The 17778-nt window shown below is 39.5% G+C and overlaps 1 protein-coding gene across 1 annotated transcript in view; it reads right to left on the bottom strand.

Moving 5' to 3' along the window:
- Positions 1-359: 359 nt before the first annotated feature.
- The window catches only part of CMYA5 (cardiomyopathy associated 5), a 64491-nt gene continuing 47072 nt past the window's right edge, over positions 360-17778 (bottom strand). Inside the window, exons 10-13 of the mRNA XM_032213874.1 lie at positions 15282-15415; positions 12013-12112; positions 10071-10244; positions 360-612 (exon numbers count right to left, since the gene is read on the bottom strand). Of these exons, the coding sequence (XP_032069765.1) occupies positions 360-612; positions 10071-10244; positions 12013-12112; positions 15282-15415 (661 nt within the window). The remainder of the gene's footprint in view (positions 613-10070; positions 10245-12012; positions 12113-15281; positions 15416-17778) is intronic.

Raw genomic sequence — 17778 nt, 5'->3', positions numbered from 1 at the left:
GCGTTGAGCACATGATTCCACTGAATAGAAATAACTGGGGGAAAGATTTTGGGCACCATCCAAATACCTTGCAGGCCTGTGGATGGATTACATGTACTCTGTTAGCTTCTCAGTTTTTTTTTTCCCTAAGGAGAGCTTCTGTGATCTGTTCTTGAAAGTTCCCCACCGTTGCAGGGTTCCTGTTTGTTGTTTGTGTCGTGTTTCTGAATAGAAGGGAAAACTTACAGAGGCCACCAAAGACTGAGTATTTCTCTGAATCATGGCCATTGCATTTAAAGGGGAAAAATCCATCTCAAGTCTTTTTACCAAATTCTTCTTTTTCTTTCTTTTTGATTTGTATGTGATTCAGAAGAAAATGTTCAGCTTTGCTTTGCAAATTCTGGTACTTCCATGCCTGCATGCAGGTTGAGAAACCCTGATTGTTCCAGTACAAAAACAGGATAAGCTGCTTTAGTGAATCTGTACTTGATAGCAGAGAGCAACTGCCCTCTTTCTGCATTGAGAAATAGGAGTCTTCCAGTACTGTAGTCTAGCAGGATGCCAATCCGGACAGGCTGTTCAGTCACCATAATTTCACTGATCTCGCCATTGTGCAGAACTTTATATGCAGGACTGCAAAGAGCAAAAAAATATAAAATCAATACAGATCTATGGCAAAGGTCCATCACAGAATTTGTTTAGTCCAACACTATCTAAATATCATCTGATGCCAACCTGACTGCAAAGGCCAATTTATAACCGACTCCTTGGATAGACAAAAAAGTTTCTGAGATCTGAAAAGTACTGTACAGAACTCCACCACCTGTTCAGAAAGAGATCTCAACAGGTTACTTTATTTTTAGATCTTGGGAATAAGGATCTGGAATCCCATTGCTTAATGATACTGTATATACTCGAGTATAAGCCTAGTTTTTCAGCCCACTTTTTGGGCTGAAAAAAGCCGCCTCGGCTTATACTCGAGTCAGTGAAAAATTTGCCCGAAATGGAGGAGAAAAAGGGGCGGGGCCATGCCGCTGGGTGACACGCGTGAATGGCCCAGTGCCCCTGTGAGTTTCCCCTCCCTCTGTGTCAGTTTGCCGCGCAGCGCGCACCGCACCATCCCCCCTCCTCACGTTCTAATGTAATGCAGGGCTGTCTTACGATTCCCCTTCCTCCCCCTCCTGCCGCTCTGCAACGATGTCCCACCTCCTCCTTGTTATGGCAAGCAGCCACATAGCGATGTCCCACCTCCTCTGGTACAGTGATCCAATGATAGGAATCACTGTGCCGTGTGTCATAGGAGGCGGGACATCGCTCCCGCGGCTGCACGGGACATCATCATCACAGCGGGACATCAGCATCATGAGGTGAGTGAAGTATTTCATTGAATACACCGCTAGTTTACTGTTTTTCTTTGAAATAAATATTCAAAAACATTATTGGTATCTATTTTTATTTTTGAAATTTACCGGTAGCTGCTGCATTTCCCACCCTAGGCTTATACTCGAGTCAATAACTTTTCCAGTTTTTTGTGGTAAAATTAGGTGCCTCGGCTTATATTCGGGTCGGCCTATACTCGAGTATATACGGTATATGGATTCCAGTATTTTTTCTGTATGGAATCTAACAATGGGGACCCAAGGAAGAATAGGTCTGACCTGTTCATCCCCATATATCTCCCTTTACATATGCATTTCCACACAGAAATAAGTATCACCATAGTATTAATCAAAGTGCTTATTCTTTACTGGCTGCTGAAATAATTACAAGGAAGTATATATGCTCCGCTTCATTTCATTAAGCACTCATTTTGAAATACAGTATTACAGATAATAACCACCCTTTTCAATGGATGATGAGTGTTAAATTAAAAATACTAATTAGATATGGAGAAGAGAAGTCTGAAAACCACCACAATGTGACCTTATCTGCCAGAAAAAACGAGACAGAGTATATCACTAGAGTACTATTCCTAGCTAGCGATCATCCAGCTTTGCAAAGTTCTGGATTCAGTCCAAGGAAACTGGTCTCTCTTTCACTCCCAATACCAGTTATATCATCAGGATGACCTCGAGCGAAGCAGCCGTGGGAGCAATGTATTAACTATGCAGCAAATTGCCCCAGGATAAGACAGATGGATCTCATGGTTGGAGGATTCATTACAACAACAAATTGCAAGAGTTCAAAGCTCTGCTCCTAATTCAGTTAATGAAAATTATACAACCAGAAAATCAGGAAGAGGACCTTATGGTGAAATTTTATTCACCCCATTCTCGTAGAGAGAGATGGAAGCTTGCATTCAAATTTGTTTACAAATTATTCAATTTCAGTTATAAATGAAACATCACGGGGATGATGATGAAAAACTGCCAATGGAAATATGGACACAGGCAAAACCAAGAAATACTAATGCAGGAAAGAGAATGTGATCTAGTAGAAACAACTGAGGGATGAAATTTGGATTATATCAGCAATGGGGTAATGTTAAGATTATGGGTGCAAAAAGGTTGTTTGGGAAATGAAAACTGCAGAGAAAAACTGCAGAGAAAAACAACAAAGATGGCGAAGCACTTGGAGGTCAGATCCTATGAGTCTCGGTTATAAGAACTGAATATGTTTAGCCTAAAGGAGAGAAGACAAAGGCAAAGCATGATATCAGTCTTCCAATACTTGAAAGGCTATCATAGGGAAGCAGGTGTAAATTTATTCAAACAAAAACTCAAAAGAAGGAGTTATTTTCTGACCTTGAGAGTTATTACACACTGGACATTTAAAAAAAGAGGTTGGACTGCCATTGGCCCAAGATGGTCTGAGATCCCAAGGCAGAGTGTTGAAATTGAAGACTTCCATACTCCCTTCAAACCTTTTGGTTCTTTGATTCTATGAAACTCATCAGTGGAATGCAAAGGTTGAAGGGTATGTGAAAGAAATGCATGAAATTCAGGAATCTGAGAATGAGACTCTAACCAAGATTTTTTGGGTAAGAATAAAACGAAGGGGAAAGTAGAAAGATATACTGTAGTACTATAGACTACAGAAAATCAGGATAGTGCCTTCCTGGACTGAATACATAACTTTCAGGAGACATCATCATCATCATTATTATTATCATTATCATTATTATCGCAACAACAGAATTGTATCACAGCGGCCAGTTGTTTCGCTGGATTTGGTATTGGTTACTAGTCGGGCCCCACCCAGGGGCCTAGGACATCATAAAGTATTTTCGTAATATGCGTGCAGATCCAAGCAGTGCGGCTTTTTGCATTTGACTGATGGTGATTTTGTCAATTTTTTAACTGTTTTAAATGTAATTCCAGTGCTTTTGGAATAGCACCCAGTGTGCCGATTACCATTGGAATTACCACTGCTGGTTTGTGCCATAATCATTGAATTTCGATTTTTAAGTCCTGGTATTTCGCGTTTTTTTCATATTCCTTCTCATTGTCCCTGCTATCACCTGGTATTGCAATGATTGATTGTAATCTTGTTTTTCTCAACCAGTGTGATGTCTGGTGTATTATGCGCCAGTATTTTGTCTGTTTGTATACGAAAATCCCACAAGATCTTGACCATCTGATTTTTGGTGACTTTTTCAGGCTGATGTTCCCACCAATTTGTTGCTGTTTTAATATTATAATTTTTGCACAAATTCCAATGGATCATTTGTGCTACTGAATTGTGCTACTGAATTGTGCCGCAATTTATAATCAGTCTGCGTGATTTTTTAGCATTTGTGCGGATAGCTTGTTCTTGCGCAGCCAGGATCTTTCTTTAATGTACCTTATTATTATTATTATACAATTGTATCACAGCGGCCAGTTGTTTCGCCGGATTTGGCATTGGTTACTAGTCGGGCCCCACCCAGGGGCCTAGGACGATGTAACGTATTTTCGTAATATGCGTGCAGATCCAAGCAGTGCGGCTTTTTGCATTTGACTGATGGTGATTTTGTCAATTTTTAACTGTTTTAAATGTAATTCCAGTGCTTTTGGAATAGCACCCAGTGTGCCAATTACCACTGGAATTACCACTGCTGGTTTGTGCCATAGTCGTTGAATTTCGATTTTTAAGTCCTGGTATCTTGCGATTTTTTCATGTTCCTTCTCGGCGACCCTGCTATCACCTGGTATTGCGATGTCTATGATTGTGACCTTATTTTTCTCAACCAGTGTGATGTCTGGTGTATTATGCGCCAGTATTTTGTCGGTTTGTATACGGAAATCCCACAAGATCTTGACCATCTGATTTTTGGTGACTTTTTCAGGCTAATGTTCCCACCAGTTTGTTGCTGTTTTAATATTATAATTTTTGCACAAATTCCAATGGATCATTTGTGCTACTGAATTGTGCCGCAATTTATAATCAGTCTGCGCGATTTTTTTACAGCAGCTGAGTATGTGATCAACAGTTTCATCAGCTTCTTTGCAAAGTCTGCATTTGGCATCATCAGAGGATTTTTCGATTTTGGCCTTAATGGCATTTGTGCGGATAGCTTGTTCTTGCGCAGCCAGGATTAGTGACTCTGTTTCTTTCTTTAATGTACCTGTTGTTAACCATAACCAAGTTTGTTCACTGTCCACTTTATCTTTTATTTTTTCCAGAAATTGGCCATGCAGTGCTTTGTTCTGCCAACTCTCCATTCTTGATTTTATCACATCTTTTCTGTATTCTTGTTTCGTCTGTTGGGCCTTCAGTAGATTTTTGTTCTTTACTTCGATTAATAGATGTTCTTGACTTTCTTTTAAATAATCAGCCAGTGCATCTTTTTCTTCTTCAACTGTTTGCTTCACTTGTAATAATCCTCTGCCACCTGATTTTCGGGGCAGATATAGTCTATCAGTATCACCACGTGGATGTAAACTGTAGTGCATTGTCATTAGTTTCCTGGTTTTTCGGTCCAAAAGGTCCAAATCAGCTTGTGTCCAGTTAACTATACCAGCTGTGTATCTTATAACTGGTATTGCCCAGGTATTTATGGCCTTGATTGTATTTCCACCATTCAATTTAGATTTCAAAATTTTCCTAACTCTGTTGGTGTACTCTCGCCTGACAATAGTTTTTACTTCTCCATGCTTGATGTTATCCAACTGCAGAATGCCTAAGTATTTGTAGGCTTCATTTTCTTTGCATTTAATTAATTGGCCATTGGGCATTTCAATTCCCTCACATGCAGTGATTTTTCCCCTTTTTATGGATAGTGGTGCATTTTTCCATGCCAAACTGCATTGCAATATCGGTGCTGAATACTCGGACTTTGTTTGTCAATGATTGGATTTCTATTTCTGACTTTCCATAGAGTTTCAAATCATCCATATATAGTAAATGCGAAATTTTTTCAGCTTCTTTGGCTGTTTGGTAGCCTAATTTCATTTTTTTTAAGATTACTGATAGTGGGATCATTGCGATGATGAAGAGAAGAGGTGAAAGTGAATCACCCTGGAAAACTCCTCGCTTGATATTAACCATTCCGTAGATCTCATTCCCTACTGCCAACTCAGTTCTCCATTGTTTCATCACCTTTTCAGTAAAGGATGTAATATTTTTGCTAATGCCAGTTGTTCCTAAGCATTTTATGATCTAACTATGTGGCAGTGAGTCAAATGCCTTTTTGTAATCAATCCAGACCATATTCAAGTTCGTTTTTCTGTTCTTACAATTTTCTAATATCATTTTATCAATTAGAAGCTGATCTTTTGTGCCCCTGCTCCTTCTTTTGTTGCCTTTTTGCTCTACTGGCAAGATGTTGTTTGTTTCCAAATAATCCATCATGTTATCTGCAATAATGCCTGTGAGTAATTTGAAGGTTGTTGGCAAGCATGTTATTGGTCTGTAGTTTTCAGGTGTTGTTCCTTTAGTTGCATCTTTCTGAATCAAGTATGTTTTTCCAGTTGTCAACCATTCATCAATTTGGCCCTTTTGTAAAATTTCATTCAGTTGCCTGGCCAATATTGCATGTAAACTGGTCAGATATTTGAGCCAGAAACCATGTAATTGGTCCTTTCCAGGTGATGTCCAATTCTTTACCTTTTTAACTCGATTTTTGAGCATCTCAGTTGTTATTTCTAATACTTGCATTTGTTTGTTGCCAATGCTTTTCTCAAAGTCACGTATCCACTTTGCTTCCTTGTTGTAGTCCTGATTTTGTTTATATTGGATGATTCGTGCCTCATATCTTTCAATTTTTCTAGCTGTTGCTGTTATCTGCTGTTTTACAATCTCTACAGCTTCATTGATGTTTCTTGTATCCAATCTATATCTTCTGATTAGCCGATCTATGATTTTGTTGTTTTTAAGCCGTTGCTCATGCATGTTCTTTAAGTTACTAGCATCTGCCCTTAATTTTTTGATTTTTTGTTCTAAACGGATTTTCCACTTTGGCTTTGATGCTTTTTCTGTTGTGTGACTAGGTACTTTAATTTTAATGCCTAGTTCATTAGTGACTATTACAGCTGCGCTGTACATTAACTGGTTTGTTTCCAAGATGGATCCTGGTTCAATTGTTGAAAACATTGCATTAACCATTTTCATGATAGGGGCCAAAATTTTCTTAGGCACAGTTTTTAGTGATGGTAAACGTTGCCTAATTATTATTATTATTATTATTAATAATAATAATCTTTGCTGAGATTCACAGCCTTTGGGGCTGGTTCGTAGCTCAACAGCTCGAGTCCTAACCAAGGACCTAGGAACTGTTAAGGTAACGTTGGAGGATATAAGCTGTTCCAAGTAGGGTGGTTTTTTGTAGAATCAGAATGTTCAAGTTTGATAAATTTAAAATTTCCAAATAGCGAGGTAGCCCTTTAGGTATTGCTCCATTACAATTGGGACAACACACAATTTCTTGTGATTTGTGATTTTTTCTTGCTGTTTATCTTCAATTCATGCATATCCAGGTATTGCAATGTCAATGAACCATACTTTTATTATTGTTATTGTTGTTGTTGTTGTTGTTGTTATTCATTAAACATGAAACTCAGCCAACTGAACATTCAAAAATATCTCACAAATACCATTGACTGGTGCTAATGGTTGATACATTTTTCTGCCAGCGTCCTAGGTATCAACCAAGTACCTTCTTAAAATATAAGATGTTCCGAGTAGCACAGTTTTTTGCAGTTCTGCTGGTGTTATTGCAGAAAGCTGCAATTTATTGATGTATCTTGTAAAAATTTTGAACATGGTGCCAACTGCCATGTTGGGTATCACTGTTACATGCTACATAGCCGTGTAGTTTTGATAGCCAGGTCGTGATAGTTCATTATTTTTTCTAGTTCTTTTTCTTTGACTCTGGCATCTCCAGAGCGATATCAATAAACTGTACATTTTTGCCCTCTACAACCGTGATATCTGGCACTTTGTGCTCAAAATGACGATCTGCTTGTATTCAAAAGTCCCACAAGATGATGATGATGATAATGATGATTATTATTATTATTATTATTATTTGGTTAATCTTTGGTGAGATTCATAGCCTTTGGGGCTGGTTGGTAGCTCAACAGCTCGAGTCCTAACCAAGGACCTAGGAACTGTTAAGGTAACATTAGAAGATATAAGTTGTTCCAAGTAGGGTGGGATGATGATGATGATGATGATGATGATGATGATGATGATGATAGCTAGACATATCTTGGAAAAACAACTCAGCAAAAACTGCAGGTTCCTTGGGGAGGTCTTATTATTTTATCTTTTGGAAGGGTGAAGTTTACTTCTCTTATAGCTGATCAAAGCCAATGGAGAAGAACTGGTTCTGCCAGTGGGCCTAGGGAACCGAGAGCAGGATGGAGCCCATTAAATGGTTTATATGAATGTGTGTTTTCATTGGTGGGGGGGAAGTGAATGTTATTATTTTATTATTTTTCTTTTTATTATTTTCATTTTATATGATGTTTTTATATCCATGTAATCCACCTTCAGTCACCTTCAGTAGGTAGGTAGCAAAATAAATTTTCCTAAATAAATAAATAAATAAAACTGGCTGAAGCAGTAAAAGCAACAGAAATTTGGGAAGAAAGTGATCAAATCAGCTTATAACACAGCTGTCCATGCACTGGATTTCAGGAGACCTCATTTAAACAACCTTAGAGAATTACTCCATCAATCTTTCCCAACTATTCCAGATGTTTTGGAACCTCAATTACCAGAATTCAAACCATGGGCTGCCTGGGAATTCTGGGTGTTGCAGCCCCAAAATTTCTGCAGAGCACTAGATTGGGAAATAGGTTGGTGTTCTAATTTGGTTTTTTTGCTTTCCTTCAATTTTTCCCCTGACTATTTATATTTCTAAGTGCGGCATCTGGATTTTGAAAGATAGGAAGAACATTGATGTTTATGAAATATGATATTGGAGAAAACTCCTGAGAATGCCATGGATACTCAAATAGACCCAACAAATGAATAATCAAACAAATCAACCCAGAATGCTTACTAGAGGTTTACAGAATCCTACTTTAAGTAAATGTAAGACTTATCATGTGAAAACTAGCTTTTTGGAAAAAGCTAGCTTTCCCTAGGACTAGGAAAGTGCTAGAAGAAAAGAGAAGAAGAGGCCAACTAGCAGAAAAGTGAATGGACTAAGATACAGGTGCACCGTAGATTTTCACAGGTGTAGGTATCCTTGTCTTGTTGTATTCGGATCTTTTCCCGTGTAAGATTGAGATTGTCTTGGCAACGTTTCGGCGAGGTCTCACTCACCATCTTCAGGCTGGTGTTTTTGGCTGAAGATGGCGAGCGAGACCCCGCCGAAATGTTGCCAAGACAATCTCAACCAATTTTGAAACAAGTCATCTTCTCTGCTTCTGACGGGGATCATTTTTATTCTCATTGGCACTAATATTCTGTGACTATTACTTCCAACTTGTTATTTTGCTATCAATTCTTCCTTTTAAGAAACTTTCATTGTTTTTGTGGAGTCTCTTGTTCATTTGGATTAGGACAGTGATGGCGAACCTTTTAGGCACCGAATGCCCAAAGTACATGCGCGCTTGTGCATGCCCATACTGTAAGGGGTGCAGGGATGAGCGCATACGCACAGGCATTCTACACATGCAAGTGTGCCCCCCACACATGCATCTGTGTTGCCTGTGCATGCACGGCAGAGACCCGAAACAGAGCTTCTGTTTTGTCATTTGCAGAGAAACTTCTGTTTCCCTGCAAATGATGAAGAGAAACACCATAAAGAAACGCGGTGGAGCTGAGCTGGGATGACAACGCACATACACACAGAGAGGGCTCAGTGTGCCACTTCTGGCATGCGTGCCATAGGTTCGCCACCACTGGATTAGGATGTCCATCAGAAGAGATGGGAGAGGTGTCAGCAAGGCTGAAGTCTTGCCACTTTTTACAATCAGTGGATTCTGCCTTCTTGACTTATTTGAAATCCCCTCTCCTCCTCATACACAGATGCATCTGACTGGGGGAAATTCTGCTCCAAATTTGGGCATTACTTTCAAAAGACCACCAGTGGTGGAGTAAGGCTCACTGGTGTCCTAAGCACTAACAAATCTTGTTAACCCCCCCCCTCCTTTGTACATACTGTACAAATCTTCACTGGGTTTTTTTTTCCTTTCTCAATTTTGTGGTGCACCCTTTGGGCCTGGTGCCCTAAACACATGCTTAGTCTGCTTAATGGTTAATACACCACTAGTGCCCACTACCAGTGGTGGGATTCAAATAATTTAACCACTGGTTCTCTGACCTAATGACCAGCTAGGTACGCGGGGCTCGGTGTCATGTGACCATGTGACCATGGCCAACTCAACGTCACTCAGGTCAATGGGCGCTTTGCCTTAGCTGTTACAATGTAATAAGGGTTAATGGGAGAGGCAGTTTCTATAAGTAGGGCAATAAGGATTAGGCTAGAAACAACACGAGAATATTTCCTTCCTGCCTTCCTTACAGGATTAGCCCTGTAAAGTGGAAAAAACCAAAATGAGATTTCTTCCAACAACTGGTTCTCCAAACTGTTTAGAAAGTTAACAACTGGTTCTCCGGAATAGGTATGAACTGGCTGAATCCCACCACTGCCACTATCAAAGAAAAGCATTAAAGGACATTAAGAGAAGTTTCAAGAAAGAGCTACTTTGTATTACCTTGTTTTGTTGGAGCAATGTAAGCACCAAGAATTATTTTTCTGTCCCAGGTCACTACTTTCTAGGAGCGTTGAAGAGCAGATCCCAACTTTGTAAGCTCCACAATCACTGACGGTGATTTCCCAGTAATGCCATCCTTGGGCAGGCAAGAGCTCACCCAACACTGGTGGGCTTCTGCACAAAGAGATGACAAAGAAAAGTAGCCTTGCCTTCCAACAACCATGCCAGCTCAAACATTAAGCAGGTCTCAAGTCTCCTAGCTTTTCACCATAACCATCGCAGTATTTGAGGCAAGAAAGAACCCCTTTTCCCTTTCGAAACCAATGGAAAGATAAGAAATAAATGATGTCAAAGGGCTCTGGACACCTTTTTGGAAACAGAATGGAACAAAAACAAAACTGCAGAAATCATCAAAAGAAAGATTGAGTTCATTAATGGGCGCAAACCAGAGCAGGGGGGGGGAGGGAAATCCAATTTAAATTCCCCAAATGCAAGTAGGCAAAAACTTGGTTTATTTGGTTTATTGATTCATAAATCTCTTTCCCTCCAGGTCATATGGCTTAGAGTGGAGCAAGTCTGTTTGTGCACACACAGATACACATGAGTGGAGAATAGAAATATACAAATGCAACACATGTGCACCCAGCTTAGACATACACACATAGGCAACACATATCTCTCCATTCTGATTAGCCCCTCTCTCACACATAGACAACAAATCTGCATGCACCCAGATACCATTAACACACCCAGGCAATATATATTCACATATCCCGAGTCATCTCTGGAGAGAAAGCCTGTATGGAGGTAATATGTAACTTCATTACACAGAAGAAATGTGCAGACACTTCCTATGGCTACTATTGGTTTAGGGGTGGAAAAGAATTCCAGAGGCTTTCCCTAACATGGAACTTTCCATTCCCAAGCCAACAGAAAGTGGGAATTAAATAAATAAGGGGTCAGAACTGTGTCAAGAGGACAACTCTCCAAGAATAAACAAAATAAGACTGCATTTGACCTGCTAGGGAAATGCTGGCAGAAAAAGGTTGGGTTTGAAAATCCACTTCAGATTCCTCCAATTCATCTTTCTGGGAGAGTCAATTGGAAAATAATTTAGAATACATTTATTAGAATGAAAACTCCTTTCCTCCTAATTACTTGACCTCGAGTAGAGTATATGTAGTCCTCCAATGCTTCCGATGAGACATACACATACCTGAATGCATCATGTATTGGGAAACAGCAGAAAATGCACATGCAAATGCAACATGTTATTTCATCACACAGACAAAATAGAAACATCCTATGCTTGGTAAAGGGATTGGAAAGAATTCCAGAAGGCATGCCCTGCATTCTTCCTCTATCTTGTTTACTACTTGGGCTATGTAGAGAAAGGGTTACAGAGTTCTACACAGTGTAATAAATATGATCTTGATCAAGACCACAAGCAACCTGCTGTTTAAAGGACAAAAATAACCTGTGTAAAATTGAAATTCAAAGGGCCAGTTAGTGCTGTAGACTGGCTGGAGAGGGACCCAGAGTAACACACCAAGGCAGCAAAAGAAAAAATAAATCCAGAAATCATTTGGATATTTTGATGGATTTACATGCACCCAAACGGATGTTTTTCTACTGTCCTTTATTAGGCCTTCCTTAAATCCAAACCATTTGACAAAGAAAACTGCCCAAAGGTTCCTTAGGACTTTCAAAAGATGACAACATTGCTGTTTTTTTAAACTAACAAAATGGAAAAAAGAAAAAAGAAAAGAAAAGAGGAAAGGAAAGGAAAGGAAAGGAAAGGAAGAGGGAAGGAGGGAGGGAGGGAGGGAGGGAAGGAAGGAAGGAAGGAAGTCTGTTTTCTTTTTTTACAGTCTCTAATCCACATATCCTGTTGAAAATATCATCCAGTAGAAAGAAATAACATGAATCAGTAAAAACGTACCCAGTGAGATTCGCATCATCCGGAAGGGATATCATGGTTCCATTGGGTGATACTTGCAGTGCAGGATGAACAAGTTCTCTCATTATATGAAATCTTGTTCCTATTGTAATTCATAGGCAAAAAATAAACACCATTTCGTGAATGAGGGAAATGGCTCATCAGGTTATATTAGAACTACAGAAATTACTATTTAAAACTATAGAAATCAATATTGCAGAAACAATATTGTGTGAGATAGGTAGGCCTTCTCATTTTTTTCAATTAAGCATTGAGAAATAAGGGTCTTAAAAGCCAACTCTAATACACAATAGCAATAACATTTAGACTTATATATTGCTTTACAGTGTTTTACAAGCCCTCTCCAAGCAGTTTATAGGGTCAACATATTGCCCCCAAGAATCTGGGTCCTCATTTTACGGACCTCGGAAGGATGGAAGGCTAAGTCAACCTTGAACCTGGTGAGATTCAAACTGCAAATTGAAGGCAGCCAACAGTCAGCAGAAGTATCCTGCAGTACTGCATTCTAACCACTGCGCCACCACGACTATTTCTGATTTTTTTATTCAATTCAGTGGAAAAATCACATTTTCCCAGACTAAGAATTGATCTGAACTTAGAAACTTAGATTCATTCTACTAACCATCAAACCATTAAAACATTATGCTCAATGGCAGAGCTCACCCCTTCTGCGCTAAAGAGCAAAGGAAAAGGATCATGATAAATTTGATCTATTTTCCTATCCTACATGAGAAAGACACCCAAAAAATGATTCACAAGAATCACAAGTGCATCCTTTTCCATTTGCATCTTAGCCTAATTTGCAAAGCTTATGTGCACAATTTTCCAGATTTTTTTAAAATGTAAACTTGTACATTGCTATCTCAATGTAATATTATTTTTACAGTATATAAATTTCCCAATCAGGCTTTTTACATGTAAACGTACACAAAGTACACTTTTTAAAAAGGTAAATATTAAGCCTAGGAAATTGAAAAAGCATCTCAAAGGAGGGATAATAACCAGGTCCTTCTCCACGCCCATGAAGTTATCAGGAGTTCAGTTCAGCTAAAAGGAGACCTTACCTTTTCCCTCTCATATGCTTCCTTTCAAAATACAAATATTCTCATTATCAATTTGTTTTTTCATATAAATCAGAAATAGCCACTCCCCACTCAAACACACTTATTCATTGCGCATTGACTTTGGTCCAGAGAAAGATTGACAACTGAAGTTTCTACTAAGGAAGGAACTGCATTTTAACTCAGATACCTCTTTAGAGAATTTCACAAAACATCTGCCAGAGAAATTTATGAGGAGCACACCTATTTCCAGGAGTGGGCTGCTGGGGGGTTCACAGGGATTCGGGACAGAGGTGGGCTCTGGCTTCTGTTACTACCGGTTCGCTCAGGGACATGTTTCGTATGCGCAGTAGTAAAAAACAAAATGGTGCCACCATAGGGGCCACCGATAGAACCGGTTCGGGGGCATGGCCAGCTGAGTTACTACCTACTCAGCCAAAACTGTTTGAACCGGTAGGAACCTACCTCTGGCTCGGCAGAACCTCTAGCTAAGATTCTGTGCAGTTCGGAGTACTCCCAAATCCCACTCCTGGCTGGCCCCACCCACCCCACCACGCCATTCCTTTCCTAGGAGTCCCCATGTAGCCTGTTTTGGATGCAGGTAAGTGCAGGGTGTGCACAGAGGCTTGGAGGAGAGCAAAAAATGCCTCTACCGGAAGTTTGAGAAGACTGGAAATGGGCCCATTTCTGGCCTCCAGAGGGCCTATGGAGCCTGGGGAAGCCATTTTCGCCCTCCTGGAGGCTTGAGGAAAGCCTCTGCAGCCTGGGCAGGTAAAAATGCCACCCCCACCCCACCCCTGTGGTGCAGAAGGCCAATTAGGCCACGCCACCATGGCCACGGCCAGCCAGCACCCAGGCAGATAACCCCTTGCTAAAAGTTTTGAAGCCCATCCTTGCCTATTTCTAGAAACAAGATCTTTTTAAATGATAAATGATTTGTATATAAAGAATCCTAATGCTACAGAAATAATTAGAGGAAAACCAGATGGGGCCATAGTTGTGAGTAACAAAGGAAATAAAACCAAGATTGATTTAAGAATGTTAGGTAAAAGCTGACGAACCCAGATCTGTCAATATATATTTTTCTCATTTTACCATGAAACATTCTTACAATCTCTGAAAGCACAGCCAATTGAATCAGTGACCATTAACCTATTTGCATCCAAAACAAAGTATCTGGAAAGAAACCATTATAGTATTCACTTCACTCCCAACTCATATAGAATATATGTTTGATTTTCTTTTGATAAGTGTCTGGAAAAACAGCATCCAGAAAGACAATTATTCCAATCTTTTGCAGAGCCACAACCTTCAAACACTATTTATGCTCCCAATACAATGAAATGACCCATCATAAACTTCCTTCTGCTCATATAGCTATTGTGCACAATACAATTAAGCCAAAGAGTCAAGGTTAAACATTAAAACCAATGCTGCCTTGTATACTCTAGCCTTCAATTGTTCTCCAGATATATTTTTTTTGCCCAAATTCTTTTTTGTATTCTAAATATAGGGAAGATAGTATACTTTTATACATTTTATCCATTTGCTATCAAATGTACCTTATGGACCAGCCATTTATCACTTCTTTGTATTTCTACACATTACTAAATGCAAACCCCCTATCAGACTTTGCATCAAATATTCCATCAAGTGGAAGATAGCACTTAGACATATACTGCTTCATAGTGCTTTATAGCCCTCTCTAAACAGTTTGCAGAGTCAGCATATTGTCCCCAACAATCTGGGTCCTCATTTTACTGACCCCAAAAGGATGAGAAGGATGAGTTAACCTTGAGACAGTCAGCATCGAACTCCAGGTTATGGGCAGGGTTAGCTTGCAATACTGTATTCTAACCACTGCGCCACCAAGGCTCTGGTGAAATACTGGCTAACATAAGCCATGTTTGTGTCTCAAGCGAGGGAGGGAGAATAGACAGTTTTGGCATGATAATTCCAAAGTTTAGCAAGTCTGATTTTAAGCAAGTAGCTTCATCAATCCATCAAATGTCTTCCCCAAAATACCTGAAACTACACTTTAACTACACTTAGTTAAACCATATGGCTATTGAGCCTTCATCTGAATATACAGCTTTTCTGGGGGAAACCAAAAAAAAGTATGATATATGCAAGATATTAATGTTTGTACATTTTCTCTATTTGTTATGAAGTTTTCCTTAGTTTACCTACCTTTTGTTGAAATCAGAGCAGCTTCACTCTGTTCACTTATTCCAAAGGTATTGACTGCTCTTAGATAGAAGAAATAGTTTAGGTTTGATTGGAGGTGAACCTTTATTTCAGGCTGTCGAATTCCAGCTAGAGATCTGAAAAAGCAGAAGTATGAATAGTTGAGATATTAAAAAGTCTTATTTTTCCCCCTTCAAAATTCTGCCTGATCTTCAAAAAGAGCAACAAATGACAGAAGCTGGATCCTTTTTCCTATGGAAAAGATAAGGAAAGAGGTAGAAGTATCTTTTTGTATAGCAATAGCACCTAGACTTACAGTATATACCACTTCAAGTGCTTTACAACTCTCTCTAAGCAGTTTACAGAGTCAGCCTATTTCCCCCAACAATTGGGTCCTCATTTTACCAACCTTGGAAGGATGGAAGGCTGAGTCAACGTTGAGCCTGGTGAGATTTGAACTGCCAAATTGCAGGCAGCCAGCAGTCACCAGAAGTAGCCTGCAGTACTGCACTCTAACCACTGCGCTACCGTGGCTCATAATGTTAATATTATAATATTGTATATGTATAATGTTAATATTAAAATATTGGTTGAACATGCCAAAAACTAAAAGAGAAGTGAAGGGTTGAGTATTTTCATTATGGCAAACAGGAAGAACAAAATGTAGACCGAAAACTTGTCCTCCAAATGATTTCCAATAGATGATTTCCAATTATTAAACCATTCCATAGCATCTCCGTCTGTCTGTCTGTCTGTCTGTCTGTCTGTCTGTCCGTCTGTCCGTCCGTCTGTCTGTCTGTCTATCACACACACACACACACACACACACACACCATTTTTCCCAATCATTTCTGAAATAAAGAGATTCTGCAATAATTGAGATTAAAGTTGTATATGGAATGACTACGAAGTTTATATTAGATGGAATTTATGGAGCTCCATAATGCAATATGCAAAACAATTTAGAAAGTGGTGACTATTCATTTTTGTAATATTTTACTAGTGTCTCAATAATCAGCTAATGATGCTGATCAGCTGGGTAGCAGTAGCAGGAATTAGTGGGATTTGGCTACACCTTTAAAGCAAAAGCTCAATTGCAATTAGCCGTATACTTTTACCAGCATAAGATAAAGGAACTCATGTTATCCTAAGAAAGCAGCACAAGCATGACATTCATTAGTTACAACAGAAATAGTTTCCAAATCTCATTTTAGATTACATAATCTTCAAAATAGAATCTTTAATGTTTCTTTTTCATGCCACAGGATCCTGATACTAATAGAATGTGAATAACCTTGTCTATTATAGTGTATATATGTATATTGTATCTTTTTGCATACAATTGATATTCTTATATATTCTCCTAAGCCACGGGTCCTCAAACCTTTTAAACAGGGGGCCTATTAATGGTCCCTCAGGCTTTTTTGGGGGGGGGGGTTGGACCGGCAGGGTGGGCGTGGCTAGGTGGTCATATGACTGGGTGGACATGGCCAATTTAGCAGTCTATTTTGCCTTTGTCCCTGCTGTACTTGCCCCTCCCCTACTCACCCACCGGCCCTGGATCATATGGCTGTGAAAAACATCCTGAAAGGTTGCTTTTAAAGAATTTTAAAGTATTATTAAAGACTTTTAAAGCACTACTTTACAAGCTGGCAGCAGAGCTACTTTTCAAGCCAGAAGTAGCCCCTCCCTTCCTCACCCACTGGCCCTGGATCACGTGGCTGCACTGGCGAGCTCACCCCTCAGTCAGCTGGTCCTCCCCAGCACCCTTCGGCCTTAACGTTGATAACAGCGGTGTGATCAGAAGTGCAGCTCAACCGGTATAATAACTAACCAGCAGTGCAGCTGGAGTGGATGCCCACTGGAAGATAAGGCTGATGGTGAGGGGCAGGGTGAGAGATGGGGTTGAATCCCACCACTCTGCGGGCCGAATACCTTGCATTGGTGGGCCGTAGTTGGAGGATTGGTGTCCTAGGCTATATCTGAAGTGTATGGAATTTCTCAAGATCAGAGTTTGATTGTGTGCATCGGGTAGTCAAAGAAACTATTATGCAGCGTTACAAGGACAAAATCTGCATTGGTTTGTAGCATAGGGCTGTGGCTATGATCTTCACCAATAGTTCTTTATCAATAAAGAAACAAAGAAGAATCTTCTCATGCCAGTTAGTCCATATTTTCCCCCTTCCATATATTTACAAGAAATCTATTTTTAGTTTTTTTTTTTAAACAAACAAACAGGTAGACTACATCTTGCTTTGGAGGTTCTACTTTTCAGTTTATAATAATGTTTTAGTGATATCAGGCAAGTCCTGAAACTTATACTTGCTCTTTTTTATTTTTGTTCTCAAACTTAATAATTAAAAAAAAATATACGCTAGGGATTGTTTTCCAAAGCATGCATGCACACTTACTTTAGATTAACAGATTGTATAATTTCTGTATTGTTGCATCCTATTGGATGAACCAGCAGCGAGAGAAACAAATGAGATCTCACAGCATG

Source organism: Thamnophis elegans, chromosome 3, assembly GCF_009769535.1.
Source record: "Thamnophis elegans isolate rThaEle1 chromosome 3, rThaEle1.pri, whole genome shotgun sequence".
NCBI lineage: Eukaryota > Metazoa > Chordata > Lepidosauria > Squamata > Colubridae > Thamnophis > Thamnophis elegans.
The sequence above is the reverse complement of the archived record's forward strand: the minus strand, read 5'-3'. Positions and strand labels throughout refer to the sequence as shown.